The following is a 20,920-nucleotide window of genomic DNA, read 5'->3' as shown; positions in this document are numbered from 1 at the left end:
ACTGGGCACTACTCTTTATTCTTTTTGAGCTTTTTAAGGTTATGCTTTGCAATAAAATTGTAAAAAAAATGAATTGCTAACATTGTACATATTACTCAGCATTCAACAGCCATTTATTCTGTAGCTAAGAGGTAGTTTCATTACATTCTGCAGGGCAAAGCAAAGAAAAACTTATAATTAAGAGCAATAAGCCAGCAATTTTACTGGTTAGATTTTTAAATTTTTCACGCTGAAAGTGTAATTCAATATTTTTTTGACTTTTATTCCCATGAGGCCAAAATTCATGATTATACTCAAAGATTTATCATGCTCAGCATGCACTGCTTTTCTAATTACTTAATGTGATCAGCATTTTGATTAACAAATTGGGTTTTTTTGGTTTTTAGATTTATAAGTGGAACCATAACAAAATGTTAAAGTAAAACACTTTACCTCACTTTTTATTTAATTATATTGTTTATCGTTTACCATTTTTTCCTGAGTTTTCCCATGAAAGAAAGAAACTTTTAAAGCCATTTTGATCATGTTAAAATTCCATTTTTGTGTCTGATTTAAATTATCTTAAAATTTGGTCTTGTAGAACTCTCTGTATGCCTTGATAGCTGAAAGGTCTGTACATTATATAATTACATAAAAGCTGAATAGAAGTACAGTTTGGCACAGAGAGACTTGAATCTAACTTTTTAATGGTCTTTTCTGCATGACTCTGATTAGTTTGTTGATAAACATTGTCAGTCTTATTTTAGTGTAAACTCATTCCATTGATATGACTCCTGACAGCCTCTTAAGTGCAATTCACTTTAAGAGAAGCAGAGTGTGCCCTATGGACGAGACTCCAAGGAACTGAAGTCCTTCTCGTATCCTATAGCGATGACTCTCTCACATGGAGAATCAGACATTAGTGAAAACTGGGTTTAAAGTTAAAAGTGTTAAGATATTAAATGTGAACTGGTTTGCTCACCAGTTTTAAGCATACATTCAAGTAGCACTTGTTTTAAAAAATTTTATAATCCTTGTACACTGAGCATTGAAAATGAAAATATTATACCAAATATGTTTAAATAGTTAGATTATGATTTTAAAATATATTTTAATATGTTTATAAATCCTTATGTTTTCTAGTTAATTTTTTAAAATAAACATAAATTATTTTTTCTAATTTTTAGACAAACACACACTGATCTAAAATTGCCTGGTTAAATTGTTGGAAAGTTCTCTAGGAATACTATATAGTAAACATAGAGAATTAGGTAAATCTGAATGCCAAAATCACATTATATTTCAAAAATCATTTTAAACAATAGTTAAGATTTATATTTCAAAAGTTAGACATGAATGAGACATATGTACATTAACATTTCACTTATTCCACATTTGATAAAGTAAGACCTTAAATTTATGTTTTTTCACTTAGAGTATACCTGTAAATAGGAAGCATACTTTAAAAAGCATTTTATTTTATTATACTTTAAAATTTTTATCCACATTTATTTAGCTTAACTATTCAGTTTATGGAATTAAAGAGTGATTGGAATGACAAATTTTAGAATAATAGAATATTTTGTAACATCTATGAATTTTAGATATTTGTTCACTGTTAAAATATAGAAAAATGCTGTTCATTTTATAAATGTCTTGGGCAGCTTCAAATTTGTAAAAGGTTGTGTAGGCTATAGTGTCAATTGTTCTTTATACTCACGTTCATTTTTCCTTTTAAAATACATAATTACTTTTTGAAATAACATGTGGAAGCAAATTTATGCTGATAACTTTAGCACATAATACTACTGACTGCAGACCCCCTTGTACTGCTCTTATGTATCAAATAAACTGAAACACTATTCTTAATCAAGGCTGATGCATTTTACCTTGAATTCAGCTTATAGTCTATTATAAGAAATGTATTTATTTCTAAGTAACCCAAAATAGTTATTTCCCCCAAGTACTCCAGGTTGCAGGTTTCCTGAACTTTTGGTGACATTATTATATCTGTTGTTTAGATATAACAACACACCTGTTTTCTGACGGAGCAATAGAAAATCTGAAACCTGACTCTTACTCATCATATGATTTGGCAGTTTTTTCATCACTCTATACCTTGGATTTTTTCCATTTTTTTATTCACCCATCCCTTGCTTTTACTGGGTCTCTACTATAGAACGCATTGAGTTCTTTGTTGGACTCCAAAATTGAATAGCATATAGTTGCTGACAATAACCATAATATCGACATAATATAATAAGGCAAATGTAAAGTTAAAATAGATAATGGAAATTAAGTCTCTAAAAATATTAAAACTCATACAAAAGGTTTTTTAAGTGAAGTGAATATCTGTAAATGAGTTATAATAAAATCAAACCTAGTCACCGGAATACATTAAGCAGTTTGTGACTCTGGCCAACCTTTCAGAGTTCTGCCTTTATCTCTTGTTGGCCTTTCAGCACAGATCAACTGTAAAGTTCTTTCTTTTTTACTATTTGCCAAAATAGACATCTCCAGATCCATATAATGTCCAAGTCATTGTAGATTGATCGTACAAGCTGTTGTAGTGGTGGCATTGCTTGTCATGGTAATAAGACCTTTTTTGCGGTAGCCCTTTCTTACTCCAGTGTTTATTGGCAGTGAGATAGTCTCCCTCAAACAACCCGGGCTCACCCTCTCCTCTCCTCAGTGCAGCTATTCACTGTGGGCAGAGGTGGCTAACAGCAGGAAGTGTAAATTTTGAAGGGAAACTCCATTTATATAAGTCAGCCTAGAATGGGTACAATTAGATACAGTGTTTTAACAATCACTTCTTCCATGCATGGGAAATAACAATGTCAACAGTGTTATTATCAAACACAAAGGCATGATATATGAGAGGCAACACAGTTGAACGGAAAGAAAATTATACTGGGAGCTTTGAGACTTCTTGCCCCTACTTCAGATTGATGTTGGGAACATGATTGTTTTGACACGGGAAGACCAGGAGGGTGGTCACAAAAGGCACTGACCTGAACAAAGAATAACTAACACATATTTGTTATGTTTATCTTAGGAAACTGGGCAATGTTATTTAATAAAATGACCTTGGTTTCTCTGTCTGAAACATTGGCCTCCTAGTTTATAACCCACAGATCCATTGGGTAGATTGGGTTGATTTTATAATTTTAAAATGAATATTTGTGGACATTAATAGATTATAATTAAAATGTCACAGTAAAAGAGTAGAGATCATGTGCTACTTGGCTTTGGTCACTCTTGAGAATCACTTGTGTTCCATCGATAGAGGGCAGTACAGAAGTCCTTGGAACACAAAGGTAATGTTGAATAAGGAAGTTCTACAGGAAATTATACCGCAGACTAAATTAGTTTTAAGGCTTCTGGACTTAAGTTTTCTGAGTATGGTGTCAGACCATTTTAGCAGTGGCAGCCAAGACAGGGTATTGGGTAGGAAAAAAACTGATGTTCAATTTTCCAGAGATTTCCTGTGTTTATTATTGTAAGACTGTGATTTATTAAAACTGTCTTACTTCTTCAAGCAGACCAAGATTTCCTCTGTGCTACTGAGGCTAAGATATATGGGGTTTGTGCAGAGAGCCTGTGAATGAGACAGGGTTATAGTACCCAGGCTACAATGGTATTCAGAGCTGGGTAGAGCATTTTCACCTGGGTTGTCAGGAAGAGCTCTAGTCTCATTTTTTCTCATTACTGCATTTACGAAGGTATTACCTCTAAAAAAGAGTTACTGCTCAAATTGAGTTTTGAGTTATAGGGTCTGAAACCACATTATTTACATTTGTATGGTAATCGATGGCATGTGTTGAAGAAATTGCATGTTCTGTATCCGTCTTTCTGCTGCGCCCCTGCATACAGGAGGTAATACCATCAGTTATGTCTCATCTGGCCAGTGGAGATTGTAGGCAAATGCCTTCTGACATTTCCTGCTTATTTTGAAATTCTAAGGACATTGTCCTGGGTAATAGTAGGGGTGGCGGTGCTCAAACAAAAACAAAGAACATTTAAATAAAAATATTTTTAAAAAATTACTTAGCAAACTATGTTAGCGAGCAGGTAAAAATGAGGGTATCTGTCTACAAACTTAAGTCCGTTTCCTGGGGGGTAAAAATTAAAATGGTTTATTAAGCCAAGAATTCATAGAAATATACATACAGTTGATTCTTGAAGAATGCAAGGGTTAGGGGTGCTGAACACCTAGGCATTTGAAAATTCATGTGTAACTTCTGACTCCCCCAAAACTTCACAACTAATAAATAGCCTATTGTTGAGCAGGAAGCCTTATAGATAACATAGATAGTTGATTGACACATATTTATGTATGTTATATGTATTGTGCACTGTATTCTTATAATAGAGTAAGCCAGAGAAAAGAAAATGTTATCAAGAAAATCATATGGAAGAGAAAATACATTTATAGTATTTATTTTAAAAATCTGCTCATAAGTAGACCTGTGCAGTTCAAACCCATGTTGTTCAAGGAGCAGCGGTGCTCAGAAACATTATGGATGTACCAAGAATAAGACATGCCAAACTGGCCTCACTTCTTTCTTCACAGTATTTCTGGAATGATCAGGAAAAGACATCATGAATCAATATTTTAGAAAGATCCTTAATGATCTTGAGATTTTGCTAAGAGCAAGGTAGGACATTTCACCAAGGCTGGTATTTTTCAAACTTTTATTTATGTTTTTATCCATGGATCCTTTTTTACCCTGGCTAAAACATTTAAAAGGTGGTTTCCACATCTTGGATATGTGAATAATACTGCAGTGAACATGGGAGTGCAGAACTCTTTGAGATTCTGATTTCAGTTCTTTTGGATAAATACCCAGAAGTGGTATTGTTGGAATATGCAGTAGTTGTATTTTTAATGTTTTGAGGAAACTCCATCCTGTTTTCTCTAATGGCTGCACCATTTTACATTCCTACCAACAGTGTAAAAGAGTTTCATTTTCTCTGTATCCTTGCTAATACTTATCTTTTGTTTTCATAATTGGCCCCCTAACAGGTGTGAGGTGATACCTCGTTGTGGTTTTTGTTTGCATTTCCCTGATGATTAGTGGCGTTGACCGTCCTTTCATATAGTCTGTTGGCCATTTGAATGTCTACTTTGATGAATGACTATTCAGGGTATTTGTCCATTTTTTAATTGTGTTATTATTATTTTGCTATTGCATTTTAGGTATTCCTTACATATTTTGGATATTAACCCCTTAATATATAATTTGCAAGTATTTTCTCCCAATACTTAGGAGGTTGCCTTTTCTCTCTGCTAATTGGTTCCTTTTCTGTGCAGAAGCTTTTTAGTTTGGTGTAATCCCACTTGTCTGTCCTTTCTTTTGTTGACTATCTTTTTAGTGCATATCGAAGAAATCATTTCCAATATCAGTGTTATGAAGCTTTTTCCTTGTGTTATCTTCTAGCAGCTTTACAGTTCTAGGTCTTATGTTTCAGCCTTTAACCCATTTTGAGCTGATTTTTATGTATGGTATAATGTCAGGATCTAATCTGATTCTTTGCATGGGATATAATCTAGCACTTTGTGATGTGTAACCTTATACACAGATACGTTGTTTTAGAAGAATTACTATAGTTGCGTGCCCCTTACAGTGAACATTTTAGAAATATATTCTATTTCTGTGACTTAGAAAAGACAAAAATATGAGTGGTGGGTTTATAATTGAATATAATATATGTTGAATGTATTTCAGATGAAAAAAAAGGACTTCCATTTATTCTGACATTGATGAAAACAGATTCACTCACTTATAATTTTACATATATAATATTTGGAAGAATCTCCTATTGACTAGCTTCTGGCTCTTTATATTTTGAAACCTGTTTCTCCTCAAATATTTATACATTTCTGGCACCAGACATAGTGGTTCAGGATGAATATGGACTCTTGGCTTGACTCTAGAGTGACAGTTTTGTTAGGAGGTACCTGGCATGGAGGGACCTAGAGAGTATTATGCTAAGTGAAATAAGCCAGTCAGAGAAAGACAAGTATCATATGATCTCACTTATATGTGGAATCTAATGAACAAAATAAACTGAGGAACAAAATACATCCAGAGACATGGAGGCATGGGACAGACTGACGACTCTCAGAGGGAAGGCAGGGGTGGGGGTGGGAAGAGATTAACCAAAGAAGATATATGCATTTATTCATAACCCATGGACGCAGGCAATAGTGTGGGAAAGGCCTGAGGAGGGGGCAGGGGTGGGGTAGAGGGGCCAGTGGGGGAAAAAGGGGAACACCTGTAATACTTTCAACAATAAAGAAAGAAAAAAGGAGAAAAATATAATACAGCGACCTAAATGATTTAAATGGTATTCCAATCTTTGTGTGTGTTACTTGAAGATCATTACAGGAGACCCACTCTAGTTAAAGCAATGCTCTCTGTATAATTTACTGTTGTCTTCTTTTGCACAGGGCTTCACTGCTCCAGAGCAGTCAAATCATCTCACCACCAAAGTATTCCTCTTGCACCCATCCTGTCTCTCAGACTCATTACTGTTTAGATTATTTAGATTTTTCTGGCCATCCGATCCTGTTTTTCCTAGCACTTCACAGCTTCCTCCTCTTACTCAATATACCGTGACTAACTCGGATGCAGGACTCTTGTTAGAGGGCAGGGGAGGGAAACAATTTGAGGTGAGTGGAGTGAAGGAAGAGTACCAATGATGAAGCTTGACTTGGTCATATTGAATGGACTGGGACAGAGAAATGAAGAGAAAAAGTAGAGTTCTAAATATAGGTTTCAAGTCCAGTTGTAAGAGAGCAGTCCAGTTAGGTAATTTTATAGATACCACTTTACACGTATCACTGTAAAAATTCAGTATCTTAACGTTTTTTCTCTCTCATGAATTTTAGACCCTACTTGAAACACTTTTGCCATTTAAAAAACACAGTGCCAATGCAAACTCTTCAGTCCAATTGCCTCAGCTTCAACAGAGCCACAAAGATGCATTGAGTAATTTCTATGGTAATGGGAAGCAGCTCCTCTCACATACTTTGGCATCTTGGTAGTTACTAACCTCTTGTTGAGTTAAAATAATAAACATAGCTGTTTTATGTGTGTAAGAGACTTTCTTATAAAAATTTATAATAAATGCAGCTCTGGAGCTTAGCGACCTGCACAATGTGGTGTCTTTATAATTGCATTTGTTCTGGGAAAAAGAAAAATACGTTAATCAGTGATTAATTTTCAAATGAATAGAAGTGAATTCTCCTAAAAAGTGGAATAGAACCTCTTGAGTTTCCTGTGCACTTTCACCTAAAATATATCATAAATGTTTATTTCCCTTTATTGAGCATGACGCACAACATATATTCAGTTGGAACTGAACACAATTTAACCAGTGAATATTCTGTTTTCTGTATCAACTGATTTTTGAAAGAGAAGTAAAGGGTCATAAGTATTTTTATTTTTCCATTTCAAAGGCCTTGAAAATGAAAGAATTATATTACTCTAAAATTAAATTCATTTCTGTAAGATGTCGCTCCATAATTATTTGAAGACACTTAATTTTTTTTAAGTTCAGGCTTATTAAACCCTTTCCTTTTACAGTACACTAGAAAGTTCAATTTATCATAGAAAAAAATGTATGTATGAGTAGTTTTGCTCTATGAATATTTTTGAGTAGTTTTAAACTCTATGGATAGTTTTACTTTATGAAACTCTGAATTTTTGCTTCAAAGAAAAACAGGCCCCTGAGTTATTTACATTTGGTGTAGATAAATATGTCAGTATATCATCCCCCACTCGCCTGTGTATTGACTGGTAACTTTTGTATGGCCCAATGGTAAATTTTATAGTATATTTCAAAATATAATTTAAACGTCAGATACTTTCCTAAGTTTATGGGAAACCCTTTGTCCTTGTTTGTGACTACACACTCACATGCATTATCTTGAAATTCCATCATTTTAGGGAATTTGGGTGAGATGCCCACACTTAATATTCACACTATATTTTAGCCATTGCTGTTGTCTGGAGAACACATTGAAGTCCTCAATATTTAAGAGAGACTATAGCATTCAGATAAGGACAAGATAATAGAAGATGCCTACATACATATAATGCGGAGTGCCCAAATTTAATCACCCCAGGATACAGTTAGTAGCAAATATAATAGACTCTCTTAACTAATACATTCTAATCCTTATGATCCTTTGCATATTTTTCAGACTCTTGCAGTATTGCACAAATACTGTGATTATTTGGATCCATACAAAATAAGGATGCCTGTGAATGGATTAACTGTTAGAGCCTGTTTTGTTGGCTAGATAGACATGTAGGTACTGCCTTTCCCAGACTGTGGCCAGATGATGGCAAAACACGTTACCAACCAAATTGTGGGGATTTTTATGATTTTAAATGAAAGATCAGAACAAAATATTTAAAATATGGGAAATAAAACCACATGTAGAAAAGTCTCATTAAAATGTCAAAATAATACTGTAAAGAAATTGTTTTATTATTGTTTGAATAATAAACTCTAGACAAGAAATCAAGATTGAAGTATACATATACCCCTAAGAGTTAAATAAATAAACAAATAAATAATGCTGGGATTTTATACCTTAAATTGAAACCTGCTCTGTTTTATTTATTGTAATAAAGTTATAGTCTATCAGGATTTCCTAAAGCTCTTTACATAATTTTCTTCATTGACCAAATTTAGACAGAAGACTTACTGTTAAAAATACCTCATTATATTTTGGCTATTTTTAAAATGGAAAAAGTACTTATTTGTTGGATTCCAATTAATATATTTATCATAATTTCATTAAGGTATCTTTAATGATTATCAAAGTTTAGTTTGCATGACCTAGGAATTTAGTTACTGTCATCTCTGTTTATTTTCTAGTTCTACTGATGAAACATCTGTTCAATCATTGCTTCGTTATATCATTTTCTTCATTACCATTCTACATTTTTGTTAAAATACATGTAAAGTGAAATAGTCACTTACAGGATAAGGTGACCTATTATTTCTTAAAGATTAAATTTTGTTTTTTGCCCTTTAATGATGTACTGCCATACTTTACCCCAGCCTGTGTATTGGTTAGATCAATGCCCTTTATTCCTGTCTGTTATGTTAATTTAAATATCTAATAAATATTTAAGCACATTATGTTTACACATAAGTGTTAATAGTGTGAATTAACATTCTCTGATAAGAAAGTGTTGTTTTTGATGTCATTGCAATATCCTAAAACTAGCATAACTTTGCTTTTCTTTCTGCTTAAAATTAGGAATAAGTGCTCTAAATTTTTTATTATAATTTGTGTGTGCATGTTTGCATGTACATGTCTGCAAGAGCGTGCACCCATGAGAGAGGGAGGGAGAGAGAGAAACGGGGGGGTGGGGGGCAAGGAGAAAGAGTTCACACTCTGGCACAAAGGTTAAATTCATGAATATGAAATGAATTGTTGAAATATGCACAGACACCAAATATTCTTAAGAGAAGGTTATAAAATACTGAGGATCCCATTTTTTGAGTAAAGTTATGCCCCTTATATTAGAGGCCACTGTGTTGTATTGGTTTTTCTTTGGGAGTTTGGTTGCCTGTGCCATTTCTCTACAACAGAACTTGGTTCAGTTGCCTGAGAATTTCCTCTCTTCTCTCTAGACTCCCCTTTGCATCTCTCCCAGGTTTCTCTCCCTAAAATATTGCATCTGTTCCAGTCTTCTCCCGTTAACTCAACACCCACTCCTCATGGCTTCTATTCCTTTTACAACATCCTGAAGTTTTATAGTAGTGTGAACCTAACTCAGAGACATCACAGTGGCTGGCTCTTCTCTAGCCAAGCTATGTGTTCTTACCTCTGCACCTGTCCCTTCCTCTTTTCCAGCCCTTTTAATTGTTTTTACTGTTTTTGGCTGTGTAATGAATTGCCTGGAACTTAGTGGTGTAAATAAACGTTTGCTATGCTCACAAAATCTGAGGATTGACATTAGAACAGGGTAGTACAGGGGGACAGGTTGTCTCTGGTCCGCACTGTGTGGGGCCTCATCTGGTGACTCGCATGCTGGAGGCTAGAGTCATCTAAATCTTCCTTGGATCACAAATTAAGGGGTGATGCTGGCTCTTGGCTGGGGGCCTCAGTTTCTCTTCACATGTGTCTCTCTGTGTGGGCCTGTTCACGTGGCCTCTGCATAAACTAGTTTTTCTCCCCGCATATCATCTCATTTCCCCACAGTGGCTTCCCCCAAAGAGAAAGGCACATGGAAGCTATATCCTTTTGTATAACGTAGCCTCAGAAGTCACATAGTATTATTTCTACTTATACTCTCTCTGTTGGCGAAATCACAAGTCTGCCAGATTCAAGTAGAAGGTAAATAGAGTCCACCTTTTGATGGGGATCGTTGAGGTTCTGGGAGATCATGTGAGATTGGAAATATTGTTGTGGCCATCTTTTGGGAAATTTTAATATTAATAAGGATCACAGGAACCTACCATCCTTTCCCTATACTGACCTCTTATAATCTTTGCTCTCATTTATAACCAGTACATTCCTTTGGACGGTTAACTTTCCATATGTATCTGTTTTATCTCCACGACAATATTGCAAATTATTCAGTTCAAGGACCTTACTTTTCTGTATTTATATTTCCCACAGGGCCAAGCATAGGGCTTTGGGCATAGTAGGTATTCAATAAACCTGGATTAAAGTCAAATCAACTTAGAATGAAATGAGAGAAAGCTTTTATTCAGTGTAGGTAACCACAGTGGATAATCTGTAAAGGATGCAGCTGTGGGGTAGGGGATATGATTCCTATGTGTGCATGTGATCCCTAAGATATAAGTGAGCAGAAATCACATTTTAGACAGAAATAAATGTGTATGGAAAGAATGAAAAGCTTAAATGTCAGCAGGGCCTGATGGTAGTCAACAAGAGGTACTTTTTTTTGCCTCTAAATACTCAATTTTAAATTTAAAATGTATTTAAAAATTTATTTGCTTAATTCAAATTACACTCACTGAAAGTATTAAATTTAATTCTACTGCCATTTACCTGAGTCAGTAAGGCCAATTGACCAGTAAGAGTAAATATTGTAATATTTCATATTTTTTGAAAGTGTGGTTATAGTAAGAAAAGCATTTATACTTTGAATAATTTACATTTATTTCACTTTTAAATTAAAAACAATACATGTTTATAGATATAAATTTTGGTTTGGTGTATGTTTTTACAGCTTTATTCATCCTCATTTTGTATATTATTCATTATTTATATAGTATTCCTCATATTTATTGTTCATGCCATTTATTATTATTAAGTGCAAAGCTTATGGTTATGTCAATGCTAATTTCTCTATGTGATGGTTATGGGATTCGATCATCAATTATTGCTCTAGGAGGCTAAAGTATAGACTTTGTGACAAGATGGTAAATTTGAAATTTTAATTCAAAGTTGATTTCTTTATAGATTCATAGGAAATATAGAAAAAATGAAGTCCTGGCAGGATAAGATAAATTTGCCTGTTGTGTACTCCATTGTATTTTTTGTTTGCATTATGAGAATAGTAGCCCAATGATAGTACTTCATAAAGCATTTTTACTATTGCTAACTAAAACATCTATGCACCATACTAGGATTGCAGCCTTGTCAAATTATTCTCACAGAGGTGTGTAATTTTTATTTTACTAACCATTGTAAAATTTCATCCACTGAAAATTATTTGGACATAACATTTTCATGTGGAAGGTAAATGCATAGCGTATTGTCTTTCAAGCTCTCCCCAGTCTCAGGTGTTTGAGGCTTGGCCTGTGAAATAAAAGAGAGAGAATAAAGGGGTGGAAGGAGTCATTGGGGAGAAAAAGGGACATCTGTAATATTTTAAACAAAAATAAAATAAATAAAAGTGAAAAGATTAGAGTTCAGGAGTCATGACTATTCGTAATCACTTATTTAACCAGCTCCTTTATCGGAATAAGTTAAACCTAGATCTGTGTCTTACGCATTTATGACATTGAAAACGACTTATTTTTAGCTATATTGTATAGTTTTGTTATTTCAAACATTAATTTATAGAACATAAATTAACTGCATGCAATTATAATCTTTCTGAAAACATGCTGGATAGAATATCGAGTGACATATTTACATGTAACTGTTATGTGTTTCAGATGGCTGATCACACTGAAGTGCTGAAAGGCATCCGTCAGTATCCAGGGGTCAGATATCCTGTCCTTACTCCTAACCTTCAGGGTTTCCACCGTGCTGTAAGTGTGCTACTGATTTTTCCAAAGTCAGCGTGCTGCTTGTTTTAAAGGTCTTTACAAACTTAGAACAGTGTCACGTGTAACTTACTTATTTTGTATAAATGCTATGCTAGTATGTTTACGCGAACACATGGAGATCAGTGACCTCATGGCATAAAGATTAAAGTGCCCTGTGTAATGGTTCTTCCAATTGAACCATTCAAAGAAATCAACACACAAATATACAGTTATCCATTTTGATGTAATGTTTTCAAAGTATATTTTGTGCATTCCTCCTAAATAAGGACTATAGACTGTAATCACTTCTCAGTGCAATAGTATAGTTATTAATATTGTAGTGGATGATTACTTAGGTCAACTTTTGGGGGTCAGCTACCTGTTGCTGTTATTCCCTCCCTCCAGGTGAAGCTAGTCACCGTCATTAGAACTGACTCTGACAACTTTCCCTGTTCCCCTTCTGGCTGTTTCTTCCAGTCCTTTGAGACTTAGGGATTTCTATGCAGAAGTTTTAATAATTACAAGAAGAACCAGTGCAATTTTAAGTAAAGGCTTGAGTTGTTACGCATACGTGGCTGTATTGTAAACATTCTGCAGCAGCTATGTCTGATGTTGGATATTTTTGCTTTTGTATTTCAGACTGTATTGCATAAAATTTAGGTTGTGGGTGTTAGTGTATCTTGTTAAAACCACTTTTGTTTGATTTGATATAATGGTTTATCACACTGTAAAGAAAAAAAAAGGCATTTTAAGAAATTGTAAATAGTGCTGTGTTTTGGGTCTAAACAAAGTAGGGAATGCATCTACCTTGAAAAGATACTGGGAGGACACCCCATGATAGCTTAGAAAGGCAAGTAAGGGAGGAAACAAATCTTGGCTTGGGCGTCAAGCAAGCCTGTGCTCCAAGTACGGCCCCAGAATGTGGACTAGCTTTGTGACCTTGTGCTGGTGATTCAGCCTATTTGTCTCCAGTTTTCTCATCTGTAAAATGGGAGAATAATACTTAGTATACAAGATTGTCAATTAGAAATAGGGCATGCAAAGTACTAACAGCAATACCGGAACACATAGTAGGTGTTCAGTAAATGTAATTTTAATTTTGGAAGTTAAAAATTTATTTAGATGAAAGGGCAAAAACCAATGTATATATTTTTAACTTTCAGGAAAGATGACAGAATTTTTTGTTCTTAATGTATTAAAAGGGTATCAGAAAGAGAGGGAAATTTAGGCATAATGCTAAAGATACGTTCACAGAAAGTCTTGAATTTCAGCTAGAAAACCAGGAGGCTTGACATTTGAAAATAAGTCACTGGAGAAGCGGGGTGGGGGGTGGGGGTGGGGGTGGGTGGGTGGGGGTGGTGGTGAAGATGGCAAAAGGGACAGAAAAACAATTGATTAGATTACCTGTTTGGATTTAAGACTGGCAAGAAGATTAGGCGTTAGACACCCAACAGTATGTTTGTAGTAGTCAGGGTATGAATCAGTCGAAGCTAGGTTAAGACATGGGAAGAAATTTGAACGGAAAAATGTTTTTCTGTTGGATTGTAGGAAGAGAAGAAAACCAAAGCATTTACTTTATGTTAATAATTGGTCTAAAAATAATGTTTTCCATAGATATTAAGAGGTTTTATTGGAGTGCTAGTATTTTCCATAATTAGGGTTAAATATTTCTGAGGATAACGTAATTTAGGAAAGGCAGTATTACGTTGGAACATCATTACTGTGTTTTCTGTGCTTCGTATATTTATGAGTGTTGTGGTTTGTGGAATTATTCTTTTATTATAAAATATTTTTACATTTCAAAGAGACTATGTGGCAATATGAGAGGAATGTAATTTGAAATTCTGAGGCAGATGTTAAGGAATACAAGTGTGCCTTTATAGAGTAGTTAATATTTCTTTTGCTGTCATTTACATTTTTGAAATTATTAGCTTTTGCCTTTAAATTATGTTTTTCAGGTTGCTGCCGGGGCCACTGAGATATCAGTTTTTGGTGCTGCATCTGAATCCTTTAGCAAGAAGAATATTAACTGTTCTATTGAAGAAAGTATGGAGAAGTTTGAGGAGGTCGTTAAGTCTGCAAGGCACCTGAATATTCCAGCACGAGGGTATGTATGAAATCCCGCAAATTCTGTTCAGTTAACATCCGTTGTTAAAGACCATTTACGAACCATCTAGACGTTATTTTACTGTTCATGATGATCTACACAGGGTATCTTAATTGTACCTTATTTGATCAGGGCCTTCACTATAGAGAGGTACATCTCATTAATAGCAGTTAATAATTATTAGTGTATCTTTTGTGCAGTGTTTAATGCAGTTGAGATCAGCAGGGCAAACATGCCAACCTGATACTGTTACTCATTTTATTAATACTAAATTATCCACATGCAGCCATCCTTTGATCTCAGCTCAGTGTGAGTTAGTAAATTGGTGTAAACCCATAATAGCATTTGGAAAGGAATCATCTAATGGGATTTCCAAATACTTAAAAAAAAAATCAAGAACCTTAACCGTTTTCTTTAAAATAATATTTTATGTAGAACTTCAGTAGAGTATGTAAAACAGAATTGAGTCTTTGAGCTGCATTGGGAAGTTGGGCCCAGTATTTCACCCATTCAGCCCCACCCCTGAAGCCGACTTAACCTGCTTTCTCTGGGTGACCCTAAAGCAAAGGTAAAGAGGGAAGAAGAGAGAGAAAACCTGCTGTGTTTCTTGTCTGCTCTCAGGACAAGTAGTTGCAGCATCTGTTGCAAACAGGCTCTGCACCCAGGCCTGTGTTCTATGAAATGTATAATAAGCTCTTTGTTTCTTAAGAAAGAAGTTGTTTCTAAGACATACTAATTTTCCCTTGAGTTTTATCATTATGGGCATATTCTAAGCAGACCACATCATCTTACTAAATTAAAATGCATAGCATTTGTAAGAGAAGGTTGAGTTCTAGAATTGAATTTAGATGCAGGTTGAACTTCCTTTGGTTGAGGTGACCAAAGTTCCTGGTGGCAGGAAAGATTCAGCAATTAATGAGAAATTTTGAGTGATGGTATTAAAAAAGGATTAGAATTCAACCAAGGTCATTGGGAGAGCAAGTGGAATTAGACTACACCATAATGAACTATCTTGTTGGTTCTCTTACTTTTGTTTTAACTTTTTTTTAATATATATATATACTAAGTTTCCAACATGAGTTTCTAAAGATACAAAATTATTTTTGTAAATAAGTAATACATAATATGCAAAGCACATAAAGAGAAAAATTGTACAATAACATAATGTATTTCCATAGACAAAATAAAGGATGTCTGTTACTAAGGCAAAGTTACAAACCCACAATCAAAAAGAGGAGATGTACCGTAAGTTTCTAAATTCAAACAGACATAAGTTGTTTTGTCTCTCTTTTCTTTAAATAAAAGGGAAAAATAAAGGAGCTGTTGTATTTCTATGTGCGTTTAAGTGTGGAGTGTGGGTTCAGAATAAAGTAATTCTCACTGGAAAGTTGAAAAACCACATAAACATGAGAAGTAAAGTTCATGTGCAGCTTCCGCATCAACTAGGAAGTTTTTTTTAATGCTGAAAGATGGATGTAAACATAAATGGTATGATATCAGATTTTATCATCTTAGTTTTCCGCTTATAAAACAGAGTAGGTAATGTAATAAAGCTAATAGAAATCCTAGGTCCTTTTTATACTGATTATTGAACAATTAATATTGTCCCATTTAGAAGTAAAGAAACTTCTAACCGTGTTAAAATATAAAAAGTTTTCCAGGCTTTGACAGGAAGTGTACAGAAGTACAAGATGGAGAATTAATACATAGTCAAATGAATTAGTAAAGTACATTGGAGGCTTCCTGTAGGGTTCTGAGAAGTACATGTGTACTTCTCAAGGCAGGTTTGGATCATTTAAAACAGAACTCTTGGATTTTCTGAAACACTGGTCACTTTTAGAAATAAGGCTTTCAGTATGTGAGTTCACTATTTATTTGTGCAGTTGAAAATTATCTTCTCCCTTTCCCACACTTTTAGAGTTTATATTTTATTTTAATTGGGGATCTGGGTTTTAGCAAACTCATGGACATGGACAATAGTGTAGTGATCGCCAGGGAGAGGAGGGGGTGGGGGCACGTGGAGGAAGGTAGTGGGAGATAAGTGGTGCTGGAAGGAGACTTGATTTGGGGTGGTGAACACACACACAATACAGTGTACAGATGATGATGTTATAGAATTGTGCACCTGAAATTTGTATAATTTTGTCAACCAGTGTCATCCCAATAAATCCAATAAAAATGGGGGAAAAATAAATCCCTTCTCAGAAAAAGCACAGGCACTCATTATTAAAACTCATAGGCCTTTGGTACTCATTTAAAGAAAAGAGCCAGACTCGGTCAGCTAGTTGAAACCGAAGTCGATGCTTCAGCATGTCTTTCTATGGCAACAGCTGCATCGACGTGTACTTTATCAACATCCAGAAAATTTAGGTCGTCGGCTGTTAGATTTAAAGGTCATAAGACACTATGCATTTTACAGATGCTCACCATATAAATTTTTATAAAAACAGTAAACTTTCACTTGGTCAAAACAGCATCTTTTATTAAAGGTATGAAGGCCAGTGTTTGATTTCCTCCCTCCTGAAACACACACGTGCACATCCATGTGTACACATTTTTAATACTCAGAACTTGATATAACATCTGGGACACATTGGGAAAAGATAGCATGCCAGATCATTGACATAAAATGCCAAGTCAGCTAACTACTGCCGCATATGCACTATATGTGAATGAGCAATGAAATGTTTGCATTTTGAACTTCATTTTTTAATGTGTAATTCACATCACATATTTAAAAAAAAATCTGGGTTATTTTTCATTTTGTCTAAATTTTTAAAAAGTGAAAAAGACAAAAATAGAAGCGTCTGATAAATATAATCATTTTCTTTTTATCAATGGCATTTATTAAAAAAATCATCTTGGTTGGTCAAGATCCTTTTAAAATTGAAATGCCTCGAAATATCAATGTAATAACTGTACTATATCATATAAGACATTCAGGTTTTATTTCTTTTTGTTTAACGTAAGTAACAACTTCTCTTTAATGAATCACGTGCCCTAAGTGTTTGTGATAATAATCACACGCTCACTCTGTTTGTGAGAATATGAATTTAAAAAGGAAACTATCATTGAGGTGCCCTTATTAATGTTGCTATTAAAATGCTTATAAATGTATATGAAAATTCACAATTCACAAGGTCAGTAGTTGTGCATATCAAAGCAAACAAACATTTTTTACATAATTATGTGTTAGGCCTCTCCTATAAAATGACATGATGTGATTTGATTCATGATTAACCTCCTGAGCCTACTGAAAAACAAAAAACAAAAAACAAAACAAAGCTGTACTCTAAACAATTTTTAGGAGCCAAATAAAATTATTCACCCACAATTTTTGACTGTGAACTATAACTGCAGAATTTCTCCTCAAATTCCCAGAAAACAAATGAAGGTACAGAATGAGAACAGGGGTAAAGGCGAATTAGTAATTAAACTAGTAGTGACAATCACAGGTGACTTTTACATAAAGAAAAACAAAGACAGCTATAGGGTGTGGTCATGTTTTACTTTCGTCTCGTATTTTTTAGTGAGGTAACATTGGTTTGTAACATACAAGTTTCAGTTGTATATTATAACTCAAATTCCGTATGCAATGTAGCATACTTATCACTAAAAGTCAGCTTTTCATTCTTCCTCATATATCCGGCCTCCTGTATCCATTTTGCCCCCTCCTTGCTCTCTGGTGTCTGCCAATCCATTGTCCGAATCTGTGAGTTTTTTTTTGTTTTGTTAGTTCAGTTTTTTTTTAATATTCCACATATGAGTGAATTCATGTAATTTTTGTTCTTTTAATTCTGATTTATTTTACTTAGCATAATACCCTTAAGGTCCATCCATTTTGTCACAAATGGCAATATTTCATCATCTTTATGGCCAAGTCGTATTCCAGTACATATACACCACCTCTTCTTTGTCCATTCATTGGTTGATGAACACTTAGGGTGCTTCCATGTCTTAGCTATTGTAAATAATGCTGCAGTGAACATGAGATATATATACATTTTTTTAATTAGTGTTTTCATATTTTTTAGATAAATACCCAGAAGTGGAGTAGCTGGATAATATGGTAGTTCTATTTTTAATTTTTTGAAGAACCTACGTACTGTTTTCCACAGTAACTACTAATTTACAATCCCACCAACTGTTGATGAGGGTTCCCTTTTCTCCACTTCCTGTCCAACACTTGTTATTTCTTTTTGATAATAACCATACTAAAAGGTGTGAGGTGATATTTCATTGTGGTTTTGATTTGTATTACCTTAATAATTAGTGATGTTGAAGAACTTTTTATGTGCCTATTGGTCAACTGTATATCTTCCTTGGAAGAAAGTCTACAAGCCCTCTGCCCATGTTTTAATCAGGTTGCCTGTGTTTGTTTATTATTGTTGAGTTGTATAAGTTCTTTATATATTTTGAATATTAACCCCTTATTGAAAATTCATTCCAAATATCTTCTCCCATTCACTTGGTTGCCTTTTTATTTTGTTGATGGTTTCTTTTACTGTGCAGAGATTTTAATTTGAAGTAGTCCTATTTGTTTATTTTTGTTTTTGTTTCCCTTGCTGTTGGAGTCAAACCCACAAGAACATTGATAAGATCCAGGAGCTTAGCGCCTATGTTTTCTTCTAAATAATTTATGATTTTAGGTCTTACATTTAAGTCTTTAATCCATGTTACTGGTTTTCCCTTTGAGAGATTATTTATAACTCAACACATTTATTAAAGAATTTGCAACCAGCTTATTTGTTAGTCAAACCTTTAGGCCATGATGTAGATGTTGTATTTCCTACCCTTCTCTTGTTTAATGCAAAAGGTCGTTTTGGATTCTGATCCTGACCCTGAAAGTAATAGCAGTCTTATTGAGTGAGATAATGAGCTTCTTATTTAGGGCTCAGTTTTTTAAATATCCAGTGACTACCAGGCAGTATTTCTCATGATTGATACAGCAAATACCTTCCATTGGATAATCTACCCCAGTGAAATTCATGTGCTTTCACGTGCACATTTGACACTATCTTCTTGTAAATGAACAGCTTATTGGTCAAGTTCCTTTGTAATTTCTACTGTTAGACTGAGGCATTTGTGTTGGCCTGGAAGAACAAATTCAAATCATAACTTACCAAAATATGGTACGTAAAATTCTAAAATGGAGACATCTGTTAAAGTTATTTTCTTTCATACATGTGGTCTGTAGGAGGGTTTGTACTTCTTTTAGCCTTAGATATTACCCCATCTCTGCTGTGTGCTAGAATTGCACATACCAGCAATAGTTAATAGGTAGAATCTGTGTTTGTGCAGTCATGCTTAAATAGCTATTATATAGAGCTGTTGAGGAAAGAATGTGTTTTGTCATTTCTCACAAAATTAGCATTTTAGAGCAAATGGAGAAGAATCTTAGCAGCATTGCTTCTTGAGACCAAGAGACAGTCTTCATTTATTTCTACAGGGATAAGTGCATCATAGTCTCTCAAAAATTATTTTTGGAGGGTTTACTAGTAATGGGATGCTAATGAAATAGGTTGATATATTCTGCATTAGTATGTCAGAGCAGCTCATATATTTAAATGCCTTGATTACCTTTAGACATTACATGTCATCTCATCATTCTTGGCATTGTTTTTCTCTTCTGAGGTTAGCAATAGTTGACTCTTTTCACTCTAATTGATTGTGACATTTATTCAGGCTTTTATTGATACTTTTTTTGTTTTGTTTTGCCAAGATGATTGGAGGAATATGAGATGATTGTGGGGAGGTAGGCTTGGGTAAGGCCTAAGTGTAGGCGCTTTTTCATGATTCAGTTGTAGGTGAAGTTGTTTAACGACTTGAATGCCTCAGTTTTACCATTTATCATGATTTTTCATAATACAGATGCTCCTTAATTTACAATGGGGTTGTCCTGATAAACTCATAAATTGGAAATATAATAAGTTGAAAATGCATTAAATACACCTAACCTTCCCAACATCATAGCCTCACCTACTTTAAAGATGCTCAGGACAATTGCACTAACCTACAGTTTGGCAAAATCCTCTAATGCAGTGGATACACAGTAGAGTGCCATTTGTTTACCCTAATGATTATGTGGCTGACTGAGAGTGTCAGCTCACTGGTTCTGCCCAGCATCACGAGAGAGTGTTGTGTTGTTCATATGGTTAGCCAGGGAAAAAGATCAAAATTCGATATTTCAAGTATGGTTTCTACTGAATGCACATGGTTTTCTCACCATCCTAAAGTCAAAAATTGTAAGTCAAACCATTGTAAATCAGGGACTGTCTGTACTGATAAGTGGCTTCAACAGGCTCACATAAAACACATTTCAATCTGCAGAGTTTATTGTAACACTACTACTTTTTAATTTTAGCACAATTTTATTACTTTGTCATCCTAAATAATGTTTAAAACGTGGTTCCAAGTCTCAACTTCCAAATAGTGCTATCAAGCTATGGGACCTAGAACATTAATAGCCTGGATCTAGCTATGCATTTATTGTATAGATGAGCAATTTTATAGAAAATTATTCAGAAGGTGAAAATGACATTTTAACTAATATATTAGTACATTAATTCATTCAAG

The 20,920-nt window shown here is 34.4% G+C and overlaps 1 protein-coding gene across 3 annotated transcripts in view; it reads left to right on the top strand.

The window, feature by feature from the left end:
- HMGCLL1 (3-hydroxy-3-methylglutaryl-CoA lyase like 1) overlaps positions 1-20,920 on the top strand; it is a 136,088-nt gene that overhangs the window by 49,360 nt on the left and 65,808 nt on the right. For all 3 annotated transcript variants that reach the window (XM_081140142.1, XM_081140143.1, XM_081140144.1), the window contains exons 4-5: positions 12,145-12,240; positions 14,196-14,344. In XM_081140142.1, the coding sequence (XP_080996268.1) occupies positions 12,145-12,240; positions 14,196-14,344 (245 nt within the window). The remainder of the gene's footprint in view (positions 1-12,144; positions 12,241-14,195; positions 14,345-20,920) is intronic.

Source organism: Miniopterus schreibersii (assembly GCF_964146895.1).
Source record: "Miniopterus schreibersii genome assembly, chromosome: 6".
NCBI classification, from domain to species: domain Eukaryota; kingdom Metazoa; phylum Chordata; class Mammalia; order Chiroptera; family Miniopteridae; genus Miniopterus; species Miniopterus schreibersii.
Note: the sequence above shows the minus strand (reverse complement) of the source record. Positions and strands in the feature narration are given on the sequence as shown.